Genomic DNA, 27,751 nt, shown 5'->3' with positions numbered 1-27,751 from the left:
CTTCTGGAGCTCCATCCCCATATGTGATTATTCTGGACCATGTGATTCTGCTCCACAGTTTTCACATGCTTTGTTTAGTTTTTCTTGTTTCACTTTTTTTTTTCATTTTTATGTTTCAGTTGGATATTTCTATCGACCTATCCTCAAGTTCAATGATTCCTTTCTCAGTTGTGTGCAGTATGTTGACAATGTTGTTAAAGAAATTCTTCTTTGATGTAGTATCTTTTATTTCTACCATTTTCGTTGTACTCTCTGCTGAATTCCCCACCTGTTCATGCAGATTGTTTACCTTTTCCTTATATCTTTTAACATGTCAGTAAGTTATTCTAAGTTGCTTTCTGATAATTTCAACATCTGGATAATCTCTCTGTGCTATTTATTCCTTTACCTTTTGACAATGGTTTGTTTTTCTTCCTTGCTATTTGTGTATGCCTTGTATTTTTTTCTTGTACGCATAGATATCATGTATAGAAGAACAGTAGAGGCTGAGGTGAATAATATTTATATCCAAAAATGGGTGTACCTCTCCCACAAGGCAGTTAGTATGGGTAGCTGCATTAATCTTACCAGCTGTTGAACTTGGTTTGGGTTTTGTTAATGCTATGTTCACCTTCAAGGCCTTATGTCAATTTACTCCTGCAGTGGGCTACTTTCTTTTGGCTTAGTGTGGGGCCTGTGTGCTAGAGGGTTTTTAATTAGTTTTCTTGCTTCACTCTCAGCTTTCGATAGTTCCTGCACTAGTGGGTCATAGAAGGACTGTTTCTTCATACTCTTCCTCTCTTGCTTGTTATTCCTTTCTAGGATGAGGGTAAGAATGAGTGTGTTCTCAGTTTGGATGGATAAACTTCAGCCTTTTTTCCCCCCACTTCCCAAAGCTTTTATTCCTTTTATTTTTAATTTTTTTAATAACACATCCTAATGGGAATATATTACAATGGTGTTTTAATTTGCAGTTCCGATAAGCTTCAGCCTTAAGCATCCTCTGTGTTCTTGGACTCTGGTCTTCCTTAATGTCAGAGTGTCAATCATCCATGGGAGCCAGATTTTGCCCGCTATCTTTGGTCAGGGTCTTGGGCAAGACAGTGTCATCATCCACTCTTCCAGTATTAGGTCTCTGCCTTGTATTGGTGCAGAACCCTAAGCCCAAGTAGCATTCCTGATTCTGACCGCCCCTCCCCACCCCCCCAGATATCTTTTGCTTCTATCCCTCAACCAAAAGCAATGGGTCTTTGTTTGGGCTGCACAGTAGGTTTTCCTACCTCTCCCTAGAAGCATATGGGTTTTACTTCTACTCTTCCAGCAGAAACAGTGCACCTTTCCTGCATTCTGAAGGCAGAAGACTTTCTTACCTTACCCAAATGACTTAAGTCTTTTGCTTCATCTGCAACAAGGATCCAGGGACATGGGCCTGGTTTTTATGTCTATTTCTTGGAGCCAGTCCTCACGGGCCCACCTGTGCTACCAGTGGGGACTCCCTCTGTTACCTGCTCTTACCCTTTTTCATGCATACTTAACAGAGGCCTGTGGCAAAGAGGTTGCAAATGAGAATGGGCTTTCCTTGCCTCAGGAACTCTGTTATACTAAACTGTCATGCTTTCTACACTTACTAAAATTTTACCTGATTCTTACCTGCTTTTATGACAACCACTTCTCTCCTGCACCCTGGCAAAAGTGAAATAGTTTGGGTGTCCAATCTCTTCACAAAGGGGCTTATCATTCTTTGGAAATTCAGCTTCTTCATTGGCTTGTCACTTCAGTTCTCTGATGGGTTCATGAAAAATGACGATTTTTGTAGATTATTTGACTTCTTCTTATTGTTAAATGGTAGCAGTGTTCTCTTGTGGCTTTCTAAATCTTAAGCAGAACTTTCATGAAACTTTGGGGATGTGTGTCTTTTAAATCTAAATGTAGTGTATTTCTTAAAGTATATCAGACTTAAACTTTTTCAAAAACTAATATTTTTTTATTTTTTTTTCTCAGTGTTTTTTTGTTGTTTTATTTTTTTAACTCTAGCACCCTCCTGTAACCTAGACCTGGTACTCAAATTGATTGTCATTTTGGTCAAGGTTTGACACTGTTAGACTCCCTGAGAAAAGAGGAAAATACATCTTTACTTCATTGCTGTTCTTCCCTAATTTGGTGGACTCAGCAGTAGTTAGAAGTAAAATTTGTGGGATAATCACTACATAGGTGAATTTTTTTGTTTTAATTGGGGAATATTGGAGAACAGTGTGTTTTTCAGGACCCATCAGCTCCAAGTCAAGTCCTTGTTTTCATTCTAGTTGTGGAGGGTGCAGCTCACTGGCCCATGTGGCTGGTGACCTTGGTGTTACGAGCGCTGTGCTTCAACCACTGAGCCAACCAGCCACCCTACATAGGTGAATCTTGAATAGTTCTTGATGTCACCTGTAAAAGCAGTTGTCTCTGTGTGAAGGAACATTTTTACTGACAAGAATACGAGGAGAGGGGTAAGAAGGAATCATTAGTCCTTACTTGATTGTCCTTGACATAGCCCAGAAACTAATATTTTAGAGGAGGGTTGGCAACTACTTCCATTTTTTGTGTGGTCCAGAATGATTTTCTTGGACGTATGTTGACTTCTGAGGTAGCTGCTTCCTTGTGTTTTTGGCTCATTGAGGTGACTTTTTATTGTCTTTTTGGCTTACTGAGTTGACTTTTCCTTAGGGAATAAATTTTATACATTTGATTCTTAAAAGCCTTTCTCATAATAAGAAGTGGATAAGTAGAAAGAATAGCCTGATATCTTAAACATCTGCTCTGAACAACTTAAAATTTAAGAAATCATTACAATAGTTATTCTGCATGGCATTCACGTAGCCCAAAGGAATGAATGACTTTCAGGAAATTCTGCTCCTAGGAAGTAATTAATTTAGATAATTTGTCTGAATATAGTTATTCTTAAAAACACTCTCTGTACTATTTATATTTTTATTTAGAGTTTTGAAGGCTGGAAAAGCAAATGTTATTGTACCAAAAAGTTCATCAAGTGGAATAACTCATGTGATTGCCAGTAATGCAAGAATCAAGGCTGAGCAAGAAAAAGATAACTTTAAGGCTCCATTTTATCCAATTCAGTATCTAGGGGACTTTCTTTTAGAGGTAAGTAAAATAAATAGTACACATTTAAATATGTTTATTTTTTAAAATAGCCATATAGTGAAATGTAATAACGTTAAATTTTATTCTGAATTTTGAAAATATGATTGGAAGTGGTTAAAATGACATATTTTAGGGCAGTTGCTCTCAATTATTTAAGTATTTGAGAATACTTTTGATAAATCTGAAAGAAGCTTATTAAATTTAAAATTTGTCTTATTTTGAGTTTCTACTTTGGTTTTCAGTTCTTTAGTGATGTTTACTACAAAATAATTTTAAGCATTTTAATGTCAGTATAAATAAAATAGCAGTGGACTATAGTATCACATGAGAATTTTGAGGTTATTTTCCATTTGGAAAAGAGGGAGCTATTTCTAAGGTTTCAGAAATATTTTCCTATCCTATTCTCCTACCTCCCTCTTCCCACTTCGTACAAATACCAGTTTTTAAGTTGTTTTAATGGGAACAACCCTAGAAGAAACACTCTGGAATTAAAAAAGAGTTCTTGAGAAGAGTCACTCAAAATAAAGAGAAACCTCAGTATGTCTAAAAACTTGATCTTCCAAGAAAAACTGGCTCCTTCTTCGCTGTTTTCCATCTCAATAGATACCATAACCTTTTTTTTTCCATATATTTTATTGGGGAATATTCGGGAAGAGTGTGTTTCTCCAGGGCCCATCAGCTCCAAGTAGTTGTCCTTCAATCTAGTTGAAGGACATTGCTGTGGAGGGTATAGCTCAGCTCCAAGTCCAGTCGCCGTTTTTAATCTTTAGTTGCAGGGGCACAGCCCACCATCCCATGGAGGAATTGAACCGGCAACCTTGTTGCTGAGAGCACGCGCTCTAACCAACTGAGCCATCTGGCCGCCCCTCCAGAGGTTCAGTGGCAGCTCATTGTCTTCAATCTAGTTGTGGAGGGCGCAGCTCACTGGCCTATGTGGGAATCGAGCTGGCAACCTTGTTCAGAGCTCGCGCTCTAACAAACTGAGCCATCAGGCCACCCCCCCATAACATTTTATCTAATAATTTATGACAGAGACCTGGGAATCATCCTTGAAACCTTTCCTGTATTCCCCAAATCTTGTCATTACCAAGTCCTATTAATTTTATTTCAAATAAACGAGGTTGGACAGTAAGTTCACAAACTCATCCTAGAAAAAGTGCTACATACCTCATTACTGAATATCACTATGGTCACCTTTGAAGTACTCTCCTTGGGAAGCTGTGCACCCATGCCAGTGCCTAATCCACCCTTCAAAGCAATTTTGTAGTTCTTTTTCTGGAATGGCCTTCACTGCTGTCCTCATATTACCCTTGATTTCCTGAATGTCATCAGAATGTCTTCTTTCAACATTTCGTTTATCTTCGGGGAAAGAAAGCAGTCATTGGGGGCCAGATCAGGTGAGTAAGGAGGGTTCCAATAAGTTATTTGTTGACCAAAAACTCCCTCACAGACAGTGCTGTGTAAGTTGGTGCATTGTGATACAAGGGCCATGAATTGTTAGTAAAAAGTTCAGGTCATCTAACTTTTTCACGCAGCCTTTTCAGCATTTCCAAATAGTAAACTTGCTTAACTGTTTGTCTAGTTGGTACAAATTGGTAATGAATAATCCCTGTGATATCAAAAAAGGTTAGCAACATCTTTGAAATAAGTTCACAAACTTAACTGTCAGACCTCGTTTTTCTCTACTAACATATTGAGTTTATCCTCTTTCCACTGTGCTCCTGGAATAAACTCCTAATTAGTCTTCATGTTACTCCTTTTTACTCTTGCTGCTTTCCTAATTACTCTTACTTTCTCTAGTCCATGCTAACTCATTCAGGAGCAGCCAAAATGCTCTTTCTAAAATAATTCTGATCCTGTCACTCTCCTACTTAAAACCCTCCAATGTCTTCCCGTTTCCCTTAGTATGAAGTTCTAAACCTCTAACATGGCTTGTAAATTCCCGTAGGATTCCTATTTTTCCAACTGTAGTTTGCTTCACTTTTTCTGTGCTCACTATACTATAACAAAACTGCCTTTCCCCCAGTTTCTTAAATAGGTTAAACTAATTCCTATCGCAGTGTCTTCTCGAAAGGTATATTCTCTGTCTGACAGGGTTCTCCCGACTACTTGCCTTCTCCATGTGCCTGCCTGCTTTCTGCTCATCATTCAGGGTCTGGTGATAATGTTGCCCCCTTAAGGAAGTCTCCTGGTCTCCTTATTAAGTTAGGTTCACCTCTAATGTGTTCTCATATCATTATTGTGCTTTATAGTACTCACTGTAGTAGTAATTAGTTAATTGACTGATTACTTGGTTAATGCCTTTTTCCCCATCTAAACCAAAAGTACCATGTCATCAAGGATGAAGTCTGTCTTGTCCATATGTATGTCTGAATCATCTTGCATAGAGCCTGGCACATGAGTTCTCATTTTGTATATGTTAGATTAACAGAGAAATTATGAAAGACCTTGTGTCTTCCAAGAGTAGATGTAATATATCATTCTATAATTACCTTTCCCTACTGAGGAGCAGCCTTATAAGTTGGAAATTTGGCCTTACATAGTTTGAGGGATTATCTGCTTGAAGTATGGATAATCTGATTGCCCTTGACAGTGATTGGGCTAGGGATGGACATGGGAACCAGTTCTGATCCATAGGACATGAAAAGAGATATGTAAGAGCTTCTGGGAAGTTTATTCTTTGTTCTGAAGAGAGAGCCACTGACAGCTTGGCTCCTGCTAGACGTGAAGATGGAAGAATGTAACCTAAACTACCACTAGCAACCATTCTTTGACTATATGTAGAAGTAGCCTTAGGATGAAATCAACCCTGTACACAGAAAAATGTAGGAATAGAATCTAGACCTTGTTGAGATACTTGAGTTGCTGGATTAACCAATTCTGAAACCGGTTTTGGTGCTAGATCACATTGCCATTCTGTGTGGTAATGCATTTCCCTATTATTTAAGTTAGTTTGAGTTGGTTTTCTATTACTTGCAGCCAAAAGCATCCTATTTACCTATATGAACAGTTTAAAGGTAGCATTAACTGTCAACAAAATGATAGCCATTCTTTACACAGATTAGTAAAAGTACCTGAATTTTCCTTTTTCCATGGAAACAAATGATTAAAATGTAATATATAGCATGCTTTATTCACAATCTTTTTTGCAGTTGTCTGATAACATTTAGATTCAAGTGCTGAAATACTGGAGGGCAGCAATAATATATCAGCTGAAAATAGCAGATATCTCTAATTTATATTTGTTTTTAGAATGCATTGTTTTATAAGTTCTGGCTTAGATAGCTGGAAGTTCATAACCATTCATTACGAATAAGAAAGGCATTTTGTGATCACTTCCGAGTAGAAACTAGACAGTTAACTTCATTTTGATGTCTTGCTCTTTTTCTACCACTTTGTCATAGAATATATTTACATTCTTCGTTAGCTGAACTAGAGTTGCCATTAAAATGACAGAGTGAAAAGTAACAATTAAGCAGTTGTTAAAACAATCTTTTGTCGAGCCTACTTTTTAGAAAGCTGCTTAGTAACAGAATCAGGAATCTATTTTGTTCAGGTTTATAGATATTTATTGAAGACTTTTGCTGTATAGCAGTATGCTATATACTAGGGGAAACGAATAAGAACTCATGTCAGACTTAGAGGTACTTACTATTTAGTGTTGAAAACAATGTGGAAACTATTAATTACAGTTCAGTGTATATTGTGCATTGGTAAAATTATGTATAAGGAATAGGAATGCAGAATAACAAGTGACTAACATGTCTCATTTGTTTTACCCAAGCCTTTGCAAAAAGGGAGAGGATACTTAGGAATACTTAAAACTTCTTCAACTGTTTGCTTAAAAAAGAGAATAAAATGAACTACAGAGTAGTCTTATGGAAATATAGAATCAATAACAGAAAAAATACACGCTTTTTGAGCCAAATCAACAAATTTGTGACCCAGACTTATAATTTACTAGTTCCATGGCCATAGGGAAGTTATTTATCCTGTGACTGAATTTCTTCCTTTGTATCTAAAAACTAGTCCTTCCTTCGGTTGTGAAATTACAGTTATTCCGGGCTAATATTTGTTGAGTGATTACTATGTATCAGACACTATGCTAAGTATTTTCAAAGCTTAATCTTATTTTAAACCTCATGTTTCTGTGTGTATGTATTATGGCCCCCTTTTACAGTTGGTGAAATGAAGCACAATCAGATTACACAATTTGCCCATGATTCCACAACTGTCAGATCCAAAATTTAAGGCCACTCTCTCAATGAATTGTAAGGCTTCTCTTCTCAAATCTCTCTTTCCTTCTCTCATTTTGGGTATTACTAGATTTCCTTGATATTCATCTAGTCTCTTTCTGGGTAGTTAAAAATACTTGATGCTAAAAAAACAGTACCATAAACTAGTAGTCAAACACAGGATTATGAGAACCGTTTAAGAAATAGGCCATAAATACTAGTTAAGAACCATTGTGAGCACCCAAAAGAATCTTGTTCTTTTCTTGACTTCTCTGGCTCTCCGTCCTGTCTCAGGAATTAATTCCAGTAGCCTGGCAAATGCCATGGCAAATCAGGGAATGAGACCAGAGCATAGCTATACCTAGTCCAAGAGAAGAAACCAAGTCAAACATCTGAGTCAGAAGCCAGGCTAACAGTCATTGCCATACTGTTCTGCCCTACTCGTAGACAACAGAATAATTTCCCGAATAAGTAGGCTTTTGGTTAACTGTTTGGACCATAGCATTATACTACGTAAAATAGACTAGACATGGCCCTCCTTTCCTAGATCACAAGAAGACAAACCCCTAACACTGTACTAAAAGTACATATTGGCATTAAAGAAATATTTATAAAATAAGGAATAAGAAATGAATATGTACAGATAAAAGTAATTCCTATTAGTGGCTTGAAGAAAATTATATGTTGATCATTTGTTTAGCTCTATAGAAAATAGATTATTTTATTTTAAATATCTTCCAAATGTCATAGTTTATTTATCAGGTTACAATTTTTAATTTGTTATTTATATAGGGTATTTGCATCATACATCCTCATTCACAGATCAGTATATAGCATCTGAAATAGATGCAGAGTAAATTTATTCAGGATTAGAAAACATGTTCTTGCCTAATTCCTAATGATAATGGTGTACTCTTTTGCGTATTTTGTGTAGCTGGGATTAAATTATATGGGATTAATTTATCCTATAGTTTAGACATTTCTTAATGATTTGGACCCGAGGATTTATCCTCCTTTGTCAACCCATGTGAAATTTAAAGCCAGAAACTCATTTTATCCCCTTTCAAGTTGTCTTTAGCAGAAATTGTTTGTATGATCTGAGTAATTCTTTCTGTGATGCCAGGAATAGGAAGGAAGAAGTGTCTTCATTTTCTTAGTTTTCAATTTCACTTTTGTGAGTAACTGAAGAAGTTCAAATTCAATCAGCTACTCTCAGGGATTGTTCTCTGGTTGCAGGATTGCAGCCTGCTAAAGGGCCTTCATATATACTTGTGAAGCTTAGTGCAAGTAAAAGGGAATTGAGGATCACACCATACCACATTTTGGTTTATATCGTGATTGTTCCCTAGGAGGACAATGGTTCTCCAGTATCTGTGTAACAGTAGTGAATATCTGAATACCCTTTCATAAGTAGACTTTCAGAAATGTCATGAACACGTCTTTACTGCCAACTATTTATCCTACTAAAGTTCTAGAATTATATGTGTGTTTATGTGTGTGTGTGTGTGTGTGGTACACGTGCAGGTTTTAAATTATTGGTAGGTGGTTTATGAATCAGTTTGGATTTCTTGGCAGGAGAAATATGTGTTTGAATTAGACTTAGATGAAGCTAATTAATTTATTGCTATTCAAATAAAATAAGAGCTGTGAATTCAGCTATTAGCCTCTTTTCCTGTGTGTAGTGTACTTGAAAATGAGAAGTCTTATTGGTAAAAAATACTGAAAAACACCCTGAGAAGTAATCTATTTGTAAACTGAAAATTTTTTATCTAGATTGTATTGTGATTTGAACTTGGATAGGGATGAGATAAAATATTTTTATTCATGAGTATTCATAAAAAGGATTGATTGTTACTAGACCAACAAGGCATTCACTTTTCTTGAGATACACAGAAATCACTTTATTGTTCAGGACCTTATTGTAATGATTTTTCCCTTGAAAGAATTTACTATTGTTTAATAACGTTTGATTTGGGAAAGTGCATTTTACTTACTTGTTTGACTACCAAAGCTATTATAAAGTTGAATACCATAAAAAGTACATTATGTTGAAATTATACTTAATTGATGGCCCAAACCATTTTTACACACATGCAGAAAGAAATAGAGAATGATGAAGATTTCCAAACGAATTCTGATTGGACTAAATATGGCAAGCAAGAAAACAAAGATTTCAGGAAAGATATGGGATTTATTGAAATGAAAGATGACTTCAAAGAAACTACGAGTAGAACACAGGTAAAGCTTTATTGGCTAAAAAACAAAATATGTATGTTTCTGCTTCTTACAGAATTGTTTGAGATGTAAATAAAATACTGTGGAAATAACATGGATTTTGGAACCAGAGAGCTGGTATTTGAACCCAGCTCTGTGTTTGATGGTCTATGACTTGAGCATAGTAGTATATTGTCCTATGTCTCTGTTTTGAGACTCTTATTGAAATAATGCATATATTCACATAGAAACACACAGTTCTTAATACCAATATGTTCTCAACATATAATTAAAATCCCTCTGTATGTTTAATATAACGTGTGTCTTATAAAGAATTCTTATCTATCAGCAGTATGCATAATAATTCATGGTATAAATTCAAATATTTTACTGCATATAGAGCAAAATTTAAAAATGACAGAAATGATTTATATTTTGACTAAATATGAAAAACAAATAGGAAAGACTGAACTTGGAGTATTGAAAAGGACCTTAAGAAATTAGCATATAGTGTGGCTCTCAAAATTTTTGAAGTAGCAGCAGCAACCAAAAAAAGGCATTAGTTCTATTCTGGAAAAACTAATGTTCAGTTATGTTCAGTTTCATATTGTGTATAGTGTTTTATAAAAACACTCTTTAGTTGATTCACCTGATCATTAGCCTAGTAGTTATTATTACTTAGTCAGAACTAAAATGTTTTTAAATGTAACTAGAAAGATACTAAAAATATTGTGTTTACTGCAGCTGTCAAAAATTTTACAAACAAAATTCTAGGAACAATTTGGTACTTCTTAAACTGAACAGTATCTTAAGAAATTATATAGAATGAGATTAGGTAAAACTTTCCAAGAGCTTAAAGTATTTTTGGAATTTTTTTTCTGGTTTTTCCAAAGTACAATTGATATTTATGTGATTTATAAGACTACTTTCTGTGACTAACTACATATATATGACCTTAATAAGAAACATTTTGAATTGATGTGTCTTTTGAAATAGGTATTTCTTGATATGCCTAATGGCAAGACTCTACTTAATCTACAGCCTAAATTATTTTTACAAACATTCGGAGAAGTAAAATAAAATAATGAAGATTACCCTATTCTGTTTTGACTAATCTTATGACAATTCTGTTTTGACTAATCATATGACAAATTGAAAAAAGCAGAGATTTCAAGAAAGATTAAGTTAATAAAATTAAAGTACCTGAATTAAAAGTATATGTAAACAAAATAAAAAACTTTGTGAACTGAAAATCTATGTTTTTCTGCTTCATCTTAGTATAACTATTATGTAATATAACTCACAAGGCTCTTTACTATATTTAATCTCATATGTATGTTTTACAAAACTTACTTTCTTGAGTGGGTTTTTTCTGTTGTGACTTACATTGCTTGTGTTGAAGCTATGGTTAATCCACAGTCTAAACTATTTTTACAAACATGCAGAATAAAATGCAATATAATGCTGAAGATGTCAATGTTAGTTCTATTTTCACTGAACATCACAAAAAAAAATGCAGAGATTCCAGTAAAGATTTCAAATTTATTAAAATGAGAACTGAATTAGCAAGGCACACATATGGAAATCAGGTAAGATCTTCCAAATTAAAAATAATTTATATTTTTTGTCTCTTTCTAAATTTACTTAATATGTCCTTCATCAAATTATTTTTAATTATATATACAAAAATGTTATAAAGTATTTGTGTACAATTTTTAAAAGACTGCAAAAATGAGTGCTACACACCCACCAGGTAGGTTAAGAAATAGAGCATTCTCAGTTAAGACTCTGGGTTTTTTCCAAGTTGCATCCCCTTTTCTTCCTCTTACCCTGAGGTGACACCTCTGTCTTATAATTTGTTTTAATTATTTTATTTTTCAGTATAGTTTTACCGGCAATGTATGTATCCCTACTAATAAGTATTTAAGAATGTATCCCTGTAATTTTGCCTGTTAATGAAGTTCTGTATTTCATGGTATTTATAGTCTTCTGTAACTTTTTTTGCCAGTGTATCTAGTGTTCCATTCTTTTCACAATTGTCCATTTTACTCTTGATAAGTATTTGGATTTCTTTGTGTTGGTTTGTATTTGATTAGTTGGTTTTTGCAATTAGGAACATTTCTGCCATGAACAGTGTGAACATGTTCTTACATTACTCTTGATGCACATGTTCAAAAGTGTCTATAGCTTAAGATATGCAAGTATATCCTTAAGGACTGTGCATGTTCATTTGTAATAAGTAATACCCAAGTGGTTTCCAAAATATTTTACTAATGCATAGCCCCTTCAACAGTGATTTCCTGTTTGAGATTTCCCGTGTAGATAACTATTATAAGGTGGTGCAAAAGTAATTGCGGTTTAAAAAGGTTAAAAATAATTACAAAACCTGCAATTTCTTTTACACCAACCTAATATTTTTTTGTTTTTACTTTATTTAAAAAAATTTTATTTTTCAAATACAGCTGATACTCAATATTATATTAGTTTTAGGTGTACAACTAATGGTTAGACATTTATATAACATATGAAATAATCACCCTGATAGATATTGCACCCTATTTTTAGACTCCTATTTGATTTATTTCCATTCTCATCTTTATTATTTCCTTCCTTCTACTCACTTCGGACTTTGTTTTTCTTTTCCTATCTCCTTTAGGTATAAGTTTAGATTGTTTATTTGAGATTTTTCTTGTTTCTTGAGATAGACATGTATTGCTAAGAATTTCCCTCGTAGAACTGCTTTAACCAAAGTAGTTGTGACCCATAGATTTTGAGTCATTTTATTTACGTTTTCATTTCTTTCAAGATACCTTTTGATTTCTTCCTTGATCTCATCCTTAACCCATTCATTGTTTAGTAACATGCTATTTAGCTTCCATGTATTTGTGTATTTTTCACTTTTCTTGTAATTGATTTCTAATTTCATATTCTTGTGTTCAGAGAAGATGCTTGATATGATTTTAATCTTCTTAAGTTTATTGAGACTTGCTTTTGTGGCCAAGCATATTATCTATTAAGTGTTCCATGTGCACTTGAAAAGAGTGTATATTCTGCTTTGGGGTGAAATATTCTAAAAATATTAACTAAATCCATCTGATATAATGGCTTGTTTAAGACTGCCATTTCCTTGTTGATTTTCTGTCTGAATGATCCATCCATTAATGTCAGTGGGGTGTTAACGTCCCCCACTATTACTGTATTACTGTCGATCTCTCCCATTATGCACATGACTATTTGCTTTATATATTTAGGTGCTCCTACACTGGGTGTGTAATGTTTACAAGGGTTATAGCTTGTTGGATTGATCCCTTTATCATTATGAAATGTCCTTATTTGTCTCGTTATAGCCTTTGTTTTCAAGTCTGTTTTGTCTGATACAAGTTTTGCTACCCTAGCTTTCTTTGTTTTTTTTATTTTCTTTTCCATTTGAATGAAAATCTTTTTTCATCCCTTTCAATCTGTGTGTGTCTTTCTATCTGAATTGGGTCTCTTGTAGACCGCTTATATACAGGTCTTGTTTTCTTATCCATTCAGCCGCACTGTGTTTTGATTCGAACATTTAATCCATTTACATTTAAAGTCATTATTGGTAGGTATGTAGTTATTGTCATTTTATTATTCATATTTTTGATCTTTTATTTTCCTCTTAAATAAGTTCCTTTAACATTTCTTGTAAAAACTATTTGATGGTGATTAATTCCTTCAGCTTTTGCTTGTCTGGGAAGCTCTTTATCTGTCCTTTTATTCTAAATGATAGCTTTGCAGGATAGAATAATCTTGATTGTAGGTTCTTGTTTCTTATCACTTTGGATATTTTGTGCCAGTCTCTTCTGGCCTGCAAAGTTTCTGTTGAGAAATCAGCTGACAGTCTTATGGGAGCTCTCTTATAGGTAACCAAGTGCTTTTCTCTTGCTGCTTGTAAGGTTCGCTTTGTCTTTAACCTTTGTCATTTTACTTATGTGTCTTCGTGTGGTTCCTCTTTGGGTTTATCTTGTTTGGGACTCACTGTGCTTCCTTGGGCTTGCATGTCTATTGCCTTTGCCAGGTTAGGGAAATACAGTGTCTATTTTTCCAAATAGGTTCTCAATCCCTTGCTCTCTCTGTCTTCTGGTACCCCTATGATGCGAGTGTATTGTTATGCTTGATGTTGTATGAGAGGTCCCTTAAACTCTTCTAATTTTTGAAATTGTTTTGCTTTTCCAGTTCGGTGTTTTCTACTACCTTTATCTTCCAAATTGCAGATTTGATATCTGCTTTATTTAACCTGCTGTTGATTCCATCTAATCTGTTCATTTCAATTACTGTATTCTTCATTTCTGACTGTTTCTTTTCTATAGTCTCTCTCTCTTTGTGTAAGTTCTCACTCGGTTTATTCTTCTCCCGAGTTCACTGCGTATAACCAGTGTTTTGAAGTCTGTATCTTGTAGAATTACTTGCTTCCATTATATTTAGTTCTCTTTCTGGGTTTTTATTCTTCTTTCATGTTTTAGAGAGAACTTTTTTTTTTTTTTTTTGCCTCATTTTGGCTGCTTTCCCATGTTTGTTTCTATGTATTAGGTAGATCTGCTATATCTTCCAGTCTTGGCTGGGTGGCTTTATGTAGTAGGTATATTTTGGGGCTCAGTGGTGCAGACTCCCTGGTTACCTGAGCCAGGTGCTCCAGGGGTGTCCCTTGTGTGGGTTGTGTATGCCCTCCTGTTGTAGTGGAGCTTTGATTGCTGTTGGCATGTCAGTGGGTGGGATTGACTCTCAGACTGACTGGTTGACTGAGGCTTGGCCATGACTGCAGCAGACAAGTTGTTGTCCACCAGCTGGCCCCATGAAGCGAGATTCGCTTTAGCAGAGCTCTGGTGCCTACCAAGTGCACTCTTTGGATGTGTTGTTCGTGGTGGTAATTGGGTGGTTCTCTGTTGTGGTCTGAGTCTGGCCACCAGCTATGTTGGTTCTGGGATTTCTTGGGAGGGGCTCTGGTGCAGACCAAGGTCAACTGCTGCCTGTGCCCAGCCAGGGACCACGTGGAAGGAGCCACAAGACTTGCAGTTTGTAGCTGCCTGTGCTGGGCTTGGAAGTGTCTTTGAAAGGCTATACTTCAAATCAGGGCCAAATACTACTAGAGCTGGTTTTGGGGCCACTTAGCAAGGGGTACAGGGCACCTGAGGTCAGCTGTTGCTTGTTTGGGGTTACTGGACCTTTGAGAGATTTTAGTAAAATTTTCAGCATGGACCGAAGCTGGCTGTTTGTGAGGAACAACTGCTGAAAGAGGTTTGGGCCTGTGTGTGAATTGGGTGGTTTAGGGTCTCCAGGAGTCAACAGTGTGGAGCGAGTGGTATTAGCCAGATTGATGGAGACTCAGATTTGATGCCCACCTATGCTTGCAGGCTGGGTTGGGGGAGGGTTCAACAAAGTAACAGAAGTGCCTGCCAGCAGTTCTTTCCTGGAGAGAGCTGCTCCTCCAGCCTTCGCCCTAAGCCAGACAATTTAGTTCCTCTGGGTATGTCCCTGGAGCTTTTCTAGCTGCTGTCCCTTCGCTGGATCTGAGGGCATGTGTTTATGAGCAAGTGAGTCTGTGCTCAGGCCCTTTGAGTGGACATCTGGGTCTCCAGCAGCCCTCTATCTCACTTGGATTTTCCCCACTGATTTTCATAGCCAATTGTGGGAATTCCTCTTCCTGGAATCCCCACTGATTTTCACAGCCAGACGTTGTGGGGCCTCCTTTTCCTGGAACTGGTGGTCTGTCCTGGGAAGCCCTATGTAGGGTTGGGACCCCTCGTTCCTCAGAGGGGACCTCTGCAGCCGAGATATCCCTCTCGATTCTTAACCACCACACCAGTAGGGGTGGGATCAGCCTATTCCACATTTCCAGCCCTCCTCCCACGCTCGTTGTGGCTTCTTCTTTATGACCTTAGTTATAAGACGTCTGTTCAGCTAGTCTGCAGGTGGTTCTCAGTGATGGTCGTTCTATAATTTAGTTGTAATTGTTTTACATGGTTGTGGAAGGAGGCAAGCACAGCATTTCTTGCTCTTCCATCTTAACTGGAACTTTCTATTATGTTTTTAATTGTGTTATACTCTGTTATAAATCAGACTCTTCCTGAGTTTATTTGGATTTTGTAATATGTATCATTCATGTTGAGATTTGTTTAATTGTGATCTAAATACATTTAGAAGGAAATTAAGAAAAAGGATGAAGATATTCAAAGGAGTTATACTTTGAGGAAAAAAGACAAAAAAGAAAGAGATTCCAGGAAGGACATCGAACATAACAGAATTAAAACTACCTTAAGAGAGCACACATATAGAGATCAGGTAAAACTTTGTAAGCTTAGACAAACAGTTTGCATTTTTTCTGGCTCTTCCCTGATACAATTTAGACACATATAATCTGATGTTTTTTGATTACTCGCTGTGTTAAATAGAACCTGCACATCTTATGAAAAACCTTGAGTTGATCTGGTGTGATTCACACTTAATATTATGATTAACTTTGGTTCAAAATGAAAATATTTTTACATGCCTACACAAAGACATTTGAGTTAATAATCAGGATATTCAAATATATTTTGTCTTGTCTGACCGTAATAAAAAAGAAAAAGAAACAGGTTCTGAAAAACAGGCTAAAATTCTTAAAATGAAAAATGCCTTAAGCCTACATGTGCATGTAGCTTGGGTAACACATTCTAATCTAAATTTTAGCGTGGTTTTTTTTGTTGTCATTTTTGTTTGTTTGTTTGCTTTACTAGTTCTCCTCATCTTTCTTTAATTCATTTTTCTTCTTTTACTTCTCTGGAATGTTGGAACTAAATTTCAGTTTTTTATCTTTCCTGATACAATACAGGCTATTTTAAATAAGATAGCTTTTTTTTTTTTTTTGATAGCTTTTTTTTTTAATGGGACCCTTCTTAAGTTAACTTTTCCAGCGTATAATTTCATTTTACAATTTAAACCACATCATGTTTACGTATATTGAGAAGGATCTTCAGAAAAAATTATAAAGGTAAATAATGGATCATGTTTTGTGTGAACATGGCAACAAAGAAAAAGAGAGGTTCTAGGAAAGATTCTGAACAGGCTAAAATGAAAAGTACATTCAGAAAGTACATATGTAAATATCAGGTAAAAGTTTCCAAATTTAAATTTGTTGTGGTTAACACTGCAAGCGTGTGTTCTTGTATTGTTCATTGTGATACTTACGAGTTCTGTTGATACTGTCTATAGCACACTGTCTGAAGTACTTTTATGTGTATGCAGAAAGAAATGAAGAATTCTGTTTTTGCCTATCATGCCAAAGAATCAAACACCAAGGATATCAGGACAGATGTGGATATTGCTGAAATAAAAACTGCCTTAAGGAAGCATATATATAGAGCTCAGGTAATATCTTTAGTATGCCAAGTCCTGTATCATTTCCTATTCTTAAGTATAACCAAAATATAATAATAGTAATAGACTCCTTATGTGTCATGTCTTAAAATAATTAGTTCACTATTTTTTTTTTTTTTTATGAGCAGTAATGTGTTTGGACATTTAGTAAGTATGCTGAATTCTCTGCTATTTATGCCTCCATGATGTTACAGATAAATTTGTGTTTATAGACTATAGCTTGTTTCTAGATGCTTGCTAGCCTGATATTGGACAATGAGGACTGAATGATCCCTTTTTCAGTTGTCCTGGTTCAGCCTCAGACTTTAGGCCGACCTTGAGGCTCTGGGTATTGGGGAAGGCTCTCTTTCCACCTTTCTGCATCCTAAGTAGAAGACAAAGCTCTGTCATTGTTTTAATTTGTGTTTATTCTGTTAGCAATTTTGAGCATATTTTACACCTTCACTTGCCATTTGTGTATTTCTTCCTCTGCTGTTGATTATTCTGTTTTCCCATTAGGTTGTTTCATATCATTGTTTCTAGATCTTTTTATATAATCAGGATATTATCTCATGTTTGTTGCAAATATTTTTCTGGTATAATCTTTTAAACAAATATGCAGTTATAGGTATTTTAAATATATATATGAAGATTTTACATGTGATTATGTAGAAAATTTGACTACATATTTTTCTCCTATGAACTCTTATACAAAATGTTCTCCCTATTTATATTTCTACATTAAAATACTAAAGACAGTGGACCTCTTCAGGTCTTCAAAATGAATATGACTTTACCTTTAAGTTATTTCTATTTAGAAGGAGAAAATAGAGAATGTTCATACTCACGAGATTGCCATGACCTTAAAATGATGAAAGTCCCTCATCTGAGCAAACATGAATTTGAGATCAGTTATAGCTATTAGTGTCTTCCTGAATGAATCTGTTTAGTACATTTGGCCAAGGTTTTAATGCTTTGTGAACGGAAATGTATTTTTTGACCTAAAAGTGTTTAATTTTAATTATATGGTTGCTGTTTTGTAGGCCATCAGATACAGCTGCATTAGAATAGATAAACAACCAGTATACAATGTCGAGGTAAGGGTCTTGGAGTAGGGTGGTGACGGTAAAAAAGGTTTGTTATTTATGTTATTTTTAGTTATTTTGATATGAAGGAATGTGTTGTCTGCAACACATTCTGTCAAATTTTAGATGTAGTTTCTGTAATTGAAAATAAAAAAGAAAAAGACCTCCTGTCAAAGCTCCAAAATAAAGTCTTTATTGTAGTGAAAACTAATAACAAGATAAAAACTTACCTTTTGCTCAGCACAGGTAAGTTTTGTGTCCCTCTTCCCACATTTTATAGCTTTTATAATAACTACTTCTAGATTAAATTTTCAATATAATATTTACCAAAGTATACTTTTCCTTTATATAATTATTCATTCCATTAAAATTGATCGTTTAATTCCATGTAGTCTTATAGAGTATTTTTGATCCTCGACTAGTTCAAGTAGTTACTTTTATGGTATTGGTAAAAATATTTTGACCAAGGGGAATGTATTTCATGGAACTCTGATTGATATTAATGTGCATCCTCAGAGTCACTATATGATATTATAGTAATTGTCACTCTTTGCAAATATAGATGACATCTTAATATATTTAGTATTAATAGACATAGTTTGCTTATAAGTTTAAAAGAAAAATAAATTTTGCACATAAAGAGCTATGTATAGTTGTAGCTCTGACTGGGGCTTCTCATTATCAGCTAGACTTTGTAAATTCCTCTTAGTTTTTCTTTTAGAGGTAGCATTTCCCCTTAATATTTAAGACAACAGAATAATAAATGAAACAAAGTATTTTTTTGCAGTGCCTTATCTTGTAAAACATTTATATAAATCATCTTTTTTGAACCACATAGCAGTCCTGTGAGGGTGTGAGGTCAGGAATTAATCTTCATTTTACAGATGAAGAAATAAGGTAATTCAGGATTTGATCCCAGAATTTTACCCTTATCTTTGAGTCATAGAATCCTTCCTTTCTTAGGTTAAAAGTGCTGAATTTCCCAGAAGTGTATTAAATTTAATTGAAAGCCTCATAGAAGGTCAGTTCTTTAAAGAAGCAATTGAAGAACTTTCCTCTTTGCAAGCACATTATATCCCTCCTGTATGCCTTCTTCATGCTCTTCTGGAGAACATTCTACAGGTAAGAACAGTCTTTCAAAGAATTAAAATATGAACTTTTTTTTCATTTTTGTATCTTAACAGTTCCTTTTCTCTTTGGTAGTTTTCCCCTCATTTTCATAGGAAATATAGTGCCCATTAACATTTCTGTTTTTAAACTATTTACTAGGTACTGCTCTGAGTGGTTTTCACAGAATTTCCAAGATAAATTTCTCGTGGGAAAATTTTATCTGATTTTTTTTCCATAACAGTAAATTATCCAACATGAAAATAATTAGACTACAGTGATCTAGAATGCCATTCAGTAAAATCACTCCTTTAGTATATTGATAATCATTTTTATTTACAGTGTAGATAGACAGCATACTCCTTAAACTATGAAAACCAATTGGAACAGCTTTTCAAAGGTAGCTTTCTAATCATGTTCTTCATCAAAGTGCCAATTTGAAGAAATAACAGGTGTAAACTATGTCAGGTTAATATTGGTGAGACGAATGTTGCATGAAGTTTCTTACCTTTAGTTCCTTTCGGTCACGTTTGGGAACTCTTAATCTCACTAAAATCATAAAAAATAAAATGAACATTTTATATAAGTTACTCCCAAAAGGTACAATTATCTAATGTGTAGATACATGTTTAGAGTGTGCCTTTGTTTGCTGTAATATTTAATTAGCTAAATATGATACTTCCATCTTATCTCTTTTGTCCAAACACATACATTTGGCAAGAAAGTTAAGCCAGGGTTATTATAGTTTTAGACTGAATAAGCTGGTGAAACTGTACTTTTAACTATAGTGTTTTATTTTTTTGTTTATTTTTAAATAATAGGATAACCTAGATACCTTTTCTGGTCGATATTTTCATATACTGTCAGCTCTTCTTCACCTACATCCTTCTTGGAAGTCCCCAGCCATGTCAAGATATTACTTAGAGTTGTTTCAGTGTCCTACTTGTATGAAAGGAGTGTGGTCTCTAATAGAAGTGCTTATCAGGTAAGGAATTTCACATATGAGGATGCTAGATTTGATCTACTAGTTGTTATGCTATGTGCTTGTTAGATACTGATGAAGGAAGTACATTTCTTTTTAGAAAAAGTTTATGTGTGTATGTATATAGTATGTTTGTGTTGTATTTGTTGCAAAAACTCTTATAAAAAGTCCAAGTCTAAATTGGTCATGTTTGTCAGATTGTTTTAAAAAAAGAATGTTTAATGGATACATGAAATGGATTCACAGGAAAGCCAAATCATTATTCGTTTTTATTTTTTAACAAAAATAATGCTGTTTGAATATTGTTTCAAAAATTAAGAAAATTAATTTATTGAATATGGATATCATCAAACTTTGGTCATCAAAAACAAATATTTGTAACTGTATACAGTATCTGTATTTATGTTTCTGATATATTTTTTCAGCTAAAAATTTGAATTTTGAAACTGAACTTAATATTCCTAAATATGTCATCTCTTTCAGGCCTCTGCACATGCTGTCATCTGCCTAGATGCTTCCTTTGTTTTACAAATGTTACTCTCTCCAGAAATCCTTCCTATTTCTCCTTTCACCCAAACAAAACTGATCATTTTTCGCTTTCTTCTTTGTTAACTCTCTGTATCTGATAGCCCTCCTTTGTTTGGAAAGTACTATCTTTTTGCCCAAGTGTTCAGTGTTAGGCAGTCCATGGTAGTCAGAGAAGGGATACTTGAGTAGCCAGGCAAAGGCTAAACTGTTGGTTATCAATTTGAACTCATAAAGATTCACCAGCCACCTTGGTTGTGATATATTTGAAGCGAGCTAATCAGCTAGCTACATGCATTTATTCATTCTCTCAACACGTTTATAGAGTACTTACTGGAAGCCAGACACTGCTGCATTTCAGAGATAAGAAAAATAAAATAAGTTCCTGCTCTTTTGAAGGTGACTGAGATGTAAACACAACCCAAACACAACAGTACTATCCCAGCATAGGTATATAGAATGTGGGAATATAGGATTTATGTAGCTAACACCGTTCCTAATTTCCAAATTTGTTTCTTTCTTCACTGTCATTGCCTTTATTTAAAAGCATTCATTGCTTCTTATGTAAACTATTGCAATTTTGATTTGCTTTATTGACCTTGATTTTATTTTTTTCCATTTATCTTCCAAAATACCCCACTATGCTCTTTCCAAAGTGATCTTCTCATTTCCTAGATAGAAGTCCTTCATTAACTCACACATCACCTACAGTTTACATTTCTTATCGGAACGTGTAAGACCCTTCATGATTTCACCCCTCTATATGTCTCTATTCTTATCTTCATCATATTCCCAAATGTGCCCAATGACTGAACTATTTTCCATTTCCTGTGCCTTTGCTCTTATGTTTCCGCTGCCTATACATACCTTCATTCCTGTACCCCCAAAATACCTGTCCAACTCCTACTCATGCTTTAAAATGCAACTCAGATACTACTTCCTAATTCTTTTTCCTTTGAGTTTGTTACTCACATCGGCCTTGGACTTTCTTAAGAATAGATGCTCAGTTTTAAACATCTTTATCCTCAGTGCTTATTATAATATCTGGAACATAATAAGTACTTAATTATAAATGTTTGAATGAATTAATTGAAGCTATGTGAAATGAGATTTAGATAGCTTAAAAGTAGATTTTTTAATAAACAGAAATACCCATATTTTTTTTGAAATAATTGGGTTTATTGGGGATTGTATAGTTGGAAACTGCCTAGGGAAGTTGTAGGAATATAGATGAACTGGGTGATTTAGCCTACTTTTGAATATATTTGAAATGTTATATAATATACGTTAAAAAAGAAAAAATATACTTTGGTATCCGTCTCTGGCAATGATCAGATAAACTAAATAACTGTACACATATGCAGGATCTCCTAGAACAGATTTGAGTATTAAATGAGCTAACTTTAATAGCTATTAAGGACCTTCCTAACCTGAGAATGTGGTATTCAAAAAGAACATGAGGAAGATAAAGATAGAGGTAGAAAGTTACAAGTATATTGTTAACATAATTGATGATAAAGTTGGAAGAAAATTGTAATATTGTTGACTAGACTCTCTCTCTCAGTCCTAGGGTTCTGAGAAATCTTATGTTGTCTTTTAAAAAATACTGTGGAACTGTGCTGTTCAACCCAGTCGTCACTAGCCACATGTAACTATTTAAATTTGATTAAGATTAAATTAAAAATTCAAGTTTTCAGTTGCACAAGCCACATTTCAATAGGACATATCCATCATCACAGAAAGTTCTATTGCATAGGACAGCTATAGAAAACACAAAGAAAATAAATACTGAAATTTTAAAACTCGAAAAAGTAGCCCAAAATGACCTTCATTTTACTAAATAATGGAAAAGTTATCTTGAGTAAGAAGATGGTTATGGAGAGTATTGTAAATTATAAATTGAGAGTTTAGCACGTCGTCTAAATCAAAATGAATTTCATTATTTTTTATTTATCAGTGATATAAACAGTACAAAGAGAATACCAGTTAGTTGTTAAACATTACTATTGTTGAAAAATAAAAAAAATTAGATCTGTATTATTAAAAATTCAGTATCATGAGCTCTTTGACATGGTTTAATTTTTAAAGGAAGAAAATAATAAAATTACTGAATTTGCTTTATATTTTGTTGAAGCGAATTTCATTAAAATTCCAGTAATACTCTAAAAACATACTTTATCCACAAATTACTCAATAAATTGCTTGTATTTTTCTTGGATTCATCTTTCTCAGGTCTTGTCTTTTCAATGAAAGTTTTTGTCATCAAATTTCGGAAAATATTCTTGCCTCTAAGATGCTCCACCTGAGACTGCTCAAATTTTTCCTTAATTTAGTTGAAAGTGAAGTGCGACATCTGAGTCAAAAGTAAGTTTTAGTTGGGATAAACCCCACCATTTTCTATATTTATATTGTTCTTTGTACCATTTTTCTAATCATTTGTATACATATTTCTAAAAAATTACTTGTTTTCTAGTTTAAAGTAGGTTTATTTTAAAAACATTTTCAGACACAGGCCTTCAATGGCAATAAAGATTTATATATTCTTATGTTTCTTTAGTTCACATTTTTATTTTCAGTAACTTATACATTGGATTAGGTAAGAGTGTTTTTATTTTTCAGGACTTTTATATTTTTGAATTCTTCAGTAATCAAATGCTTAAGTCAAAAGCTACGCTAGGTTTTAACACTGAATTTGTAATATTCCTGATAAGTTGATTTATATGCGACAACTTGAAGTTAGATTATTATGTTTACATGGTGATTATATTGAACTCAGGCCATTTTTTATATTTTGTCCTTTATTGCTATTAAATATTATGATCTATATTCAGAAATTGCAAGAATTTGTTTTGGTTTTATGACAAAATATGTCTGTAGTGGTCAAATTGGCATAAAGATATACTTCTTGTGCATATTTTCATTAGGTTGTATGACTGGTCAGAGTCTCAGAGTCTGAAAATAACAGGAAAGGAAATTCTCCTTGAAATCTTCTGGTCAGGAAGTGAGACCTCTGGACTTTTGACCAAACCAGTAAACATGCTTTTGGAGTGGACTATATATTCTCACAAGGAAAAATGCAAGTCTGATGATGTAAGTAGGATTAATTTACAAATGAATAATTGCCTGCGAAAATACATCTTTGAATATTTGCATCATTTTTCTTCTCTTTATTCTTTGAATTACTTGAGAAAAATTAAAATGAACCCAAATATGTCATTGTTTTCTATTTAGTTTATCTAGTTTAAGATAAAAGGTTTTTGGAGAATTGTTTCTTTATCATCTTACATCTAGGTATGGTAGCTAGGGACAGTTATTTGATCTTTACCTGTAGGAAATCTATACTTATCTTTCTAGATTATTTACTTTTGTATGTTTCTATTCTTAAGGAACCTGTGATTTCATAACAGTTTTTGTGTACTAATAAAAAGTCCTACTTGTTTTTAAACCTACCTTTCTGGATGTTGGGAATTATTTCCTCAACTATTTCTTTGTAAGTAGATTTTGTCTGTCATTAGAAATTTAACATGAAGTGATTTTAGTGTATTATCTATCTGAAGGGTATTTGGGAGGGTTAAATCAGTAAAATATGAAAAGTGCATAGCAACATTCTTTGCCACAATTTGGGTGCATAATATTAATTATCTTTCTCCTTTTCAAAGTGATCTGCTTTGGGACTTTATTGTCTACGTTTTTTTGTATTATGTCATTAATTTCTGCTCATATTTTTAAAATTGTTTCCTTTTATTTTCCATCTTCTCAAAGTTTTGGATCTTTCTTAGTCTTAATTTAAACTACCTACACTTAATATAAATTGACTTTTGAGTACAATTTGAGATCCATTCTACAGGCTTTGATTCTTGAACCTAGGCTGCTTTTATTTTAAAGTATTTTCATTTTCAATAATGAATTCCCCTTTGATCCAAGAAATATATTTTTTTTTAATTAAATTTATTGGGGTGACAATTGTTAGTAAATTTACATAGATTTCAGGTGTACAATTCTGTATTACATCGTCTATAAATCCCATTGTGTGTTCACCACCCAGAGTCAGTTCTCCTTCCATCACCATATATTTGATCTCCTTTACCCTCATCACCCACCCCCCACCCCCTTACCCTCTGGTAACCACTAAATTATTGTCTGTGTCTATGAGTTTTTGTTTCTCATTTGTTTGTCTGATCCAAGAAATATTTTAAAAGAGTATTTTAAAACTTCTAAATAGATGGGTTTTATTATTGTTAATGGATTTTGTTTGTTAATACTTTTGTTGTTAATTTATACTAGTGAATTTTGGTTAAAGAATAAGCCCTATATGATTTCTGCTTTCTGAAATTAACTGAGCTTTTCTTTTTTGACCTCATTTAAGATTAGGGACCAAAATGTGTTTTTTCTGTTGTTTATCACCTATGAGCTCAAGCTTAATGATAAGTTTAATCAACACTTCTGAATTTACTTTGTGGAATTGTTTGTTTATGTCTTTGTTTGTAAAAGTTTCTGCTTTGTATAGTGATGCCATCTTATTATTCATGACTGATAAATCATAATTGCCAGCTAGGTAATATTTTCCTCAGAAACAGTAAAGCATAGTAGTTAAGGTGGAGAGCTCTGGTGTCAAACGTTAGAAAGTCTATTCTATTTTAAAATTAAGGAAGATTCTTACATAGTTTCTCTTCTAATATTTCCTCTAATCCATTTTTCCCTCCTCTACTTTCTAAGTTCCAATTAAACTTATACTTCATCTTCTTATCCTGTTTTTTACCCTCTCATCTATAGGTAGTTTTGATTTTTTTCTATACTTGGAACATTCTAGGTAATGTTTTTTCATCCTGTTTTTAGTTTAATAATCTCTTTTCAGCTGTGTCGAATATGTTGTTAAACATGACAATTGTACTTTGAATTTTTATAATTTTTTTCGGTTTTAGACTTTCTTCCTTTTAAATTGCTATGACATGTTTTTATTACTTCTAGTTCCCTATGAAATTTTCTAGGTTTTCTTTTGTCTTTGAACATGGCAATAATAGTTATTTTATACTATGTCTGATTTTTTTCCACGTTTGAAGTCTTTGTGGGTCTGTTTATATTTGTTGTTTCTGCTGTGTGCTTCTCTTATATCTTTTATATTCTCTTGCAAGCTAATTATTGTTGACTGTGTGCTATAAATTGCATTTTAAAAATTATCTGTTGAAACAATTTGTGGCAAAGATGCAGAATGTCTTCTTCCAGAGAGAATTTGTTTGCTTCTGACAGGTGTCTGGGTGTATTACCAGTCAAGGACTACCCTAATCCAGCATCCAGGTTCAGGAGTTTCTGGGTAGTCCATGTGAACTACAAGGCTACAAATGCATGCCATTTGCTTTTAATTCACTCTTACTCTTAATGGTGAAACCCTTCTGCGTGTATTAGGTGTTGACCTTGGGTTATGACTTTTATACTCCTTTTTCCCCTAGGCTCCAAAAACCTCACTTCTGTATCAGGCTCCAAAAACCTCACTTCCTTATCTCAGCTCTTTCTCTGAATATATCCGTAGGGCAAAGTCAACTAGCTTTGAGTGCCTCACATAGCTTTTACTTTCTCCTAGATTTGGGCTTAGCAATTCCTCACAACTTTCCAGGACATGTTTTACTTGTTATTCAACATTTTTAGTTTTCTTCTATAATAGAGTTTATCTGAATTACTGAGGCCTCCATTATCAAAAACAGAAGCCCTTACTGGTTTTTAAAAATTCTACTTAGGGGCCTAATCTGAGGCATGCCTAAAAAAAATTCTTTTGAGGGACCTAATTTCTTTTTTAATTGGTATTTTAACAACAAAATTGTTTCTAGGTGTAGCTAGACTTCTTTGTGATCAAGTAATCCTATTTGGCAATAACCAGGTGGGTAGCCACTTTCTTATACATGTATCTGGTTTAAAAAAATATGTGGTTATACAAATGTGTGTAAATTTAAAATATTTAACAGAAATAGAACTATCTACATTTAATTGCCAGTTGAGTATAGTACTTCTAAGCTAAAACTGATAACATCCTTAGTAATTACCATCTGCCTTTTTATGTACTTTTTAGACAATAGAATCATTGAGGATAGAAATATTTCCTCATTTTTAAATGTTTCCTTTTTACCTATTCGATTATGTAAATGAAATGGTTCATTACAACTGAAAACAATAATAAAACTGACATTTTCACAATTTTACTAAATCACCAAGGGACCATCACAGATAAGAATTTGCTCAGGAAATACTGATGTAAATAGCAATAGATTTATATATATTCAACTTGAAGATTTTGTTCACATTTATAAATAAATTCAACATATTTGTGCAGCAATCTACAATAAATTATAGCGATAAATTGTACAACAATAAGTTGTAACATGAGAACTGGTTTTAAACTTTACAAATTAATATTGTCAACATTTGAATTGCTCAAATTCATATAAACTATTTTTTTATTGTTACCTTATCTGTTAGAATTTATTTTTGTATATAATTATTAAGCTTTTTGGCAGTTTCCAATTTCAAGAATTCCATGCATGTTCACAGACATTTTCTGTACTGTAAAACATTTGTTTCTTGATTTGCTGAGTTGAAGCATTCAATTTAAGTCATTAGCTAAACAGAAGTCCTCAGTTTATGCTAATACTGTTTTGTCATGATGTCAATCAGCGAGTATTACAGAGTGACACAATGGCAGTGAATTTCATTGTCATTAATCTGAGAAAGCTTTGGGCTTTTCTTGGCAAAGAGCAGAGGTGGGCTGTGTCAAGGTTATGGAGGAGATACAAATTTTACTAAGCTTGGTGATTAGTCCTAAAGTGCTATTTAATAACCCTACAATTATAGGTAGAAAGGGAAACTAGTTTGTATTTAAGTATTAGGAAATTGAGGCTAAAGAGTTTAAGTAACTTTTTCAACACGTCACAGCTTGTTAGGGCAAAGCCTTGACGAGAGCGCAAGTCTCTACTGCAGCATACTTTTTCTTGTTTCAAATGCTAGTGTTTAAAACAGGAAGAGGCAAATACGCACATTATGTTTGCATCTTTCTGTCAGAGGTACTAGAGGAGCAGTTTGTCATCTCTTGCAATGGGATATTGTAGAAAGCCCTACCTGGGAGTCAGAATGCCAAG

At 33.9% G+C, this 27,751-nt stretch overlaps 1 protein-coding gene across 5 annotated transcripts in view; it reads left to right on the top strand.

Moving 5' to 3' along the window:
* The window catches only part of SLF1 (SMC5-SMC6 complex localization factor 1), a 63,679-nt gene that overhangs the window by 14,440 nt on the left and 21,488 nt on the right, over positions 1-27,751 (top strand). For 2 of the 5 annotated variants that reach the window (XM_081054480.1, XM_081054479.1), the window contains exons 5-14: positions 2,958-3,120; positions 9,453-9,593; positions 11,015-11,158; positions 15,735-15,875; positions 16,818-16,940; positions 17,972-18,025; positions 18,977-19,135; positions 19,942-20,105; positions 22,860-22,991; positions 23,552-23,717. In XM_081054480.1, the coding sequence (XP_080910606.1) occupies positions 2,958-3,120; positions 9,453-9,593; positions 11,015-11,158; positions 15,735-15,875; positions 16,818-16,940; positions 17,972-18,025; positions 18,977-19,135; positions 19,942-20,105; positions 22,860-22,991; positions 23,552-23,717 (1,387 nt within the window). The remainder of the gene's footprint in view (positions 1-2,957; positions 3,121-9,452; positions 9,594-11,014; positions 11,159-15,734; positions 15,876-16,817; positions 16,941-17,971; positions 18,026-18,976; positions 19,136-19,941; positions 20,106-22,859; positions 22,992-23,551; positions 23,718-27,751) is intronic. The other 3 variants (XM_081054483.1, XM_081054482.1, XM_081054481.1) reach the window with 2 other exon arrangements.

Source organism: Rhinolophus hipposideros (assembly GCF_964194185.1).
Source record: "Rhinolophus hipposideros genome assembly, chromosome: 7".
Taxonomy (NCBI): Eukaryota; Metazoa; Chordata; class Mammalia; order Chiroptera; family Rhinolophidae; genus Rhinolophus; species Rhinolophus hipposideros.
The sequence above is the reverse complement of the archived record's forward strand: the minus strand, read 5'-3'. Positions and strand labels throughout refer to the sequence as shown.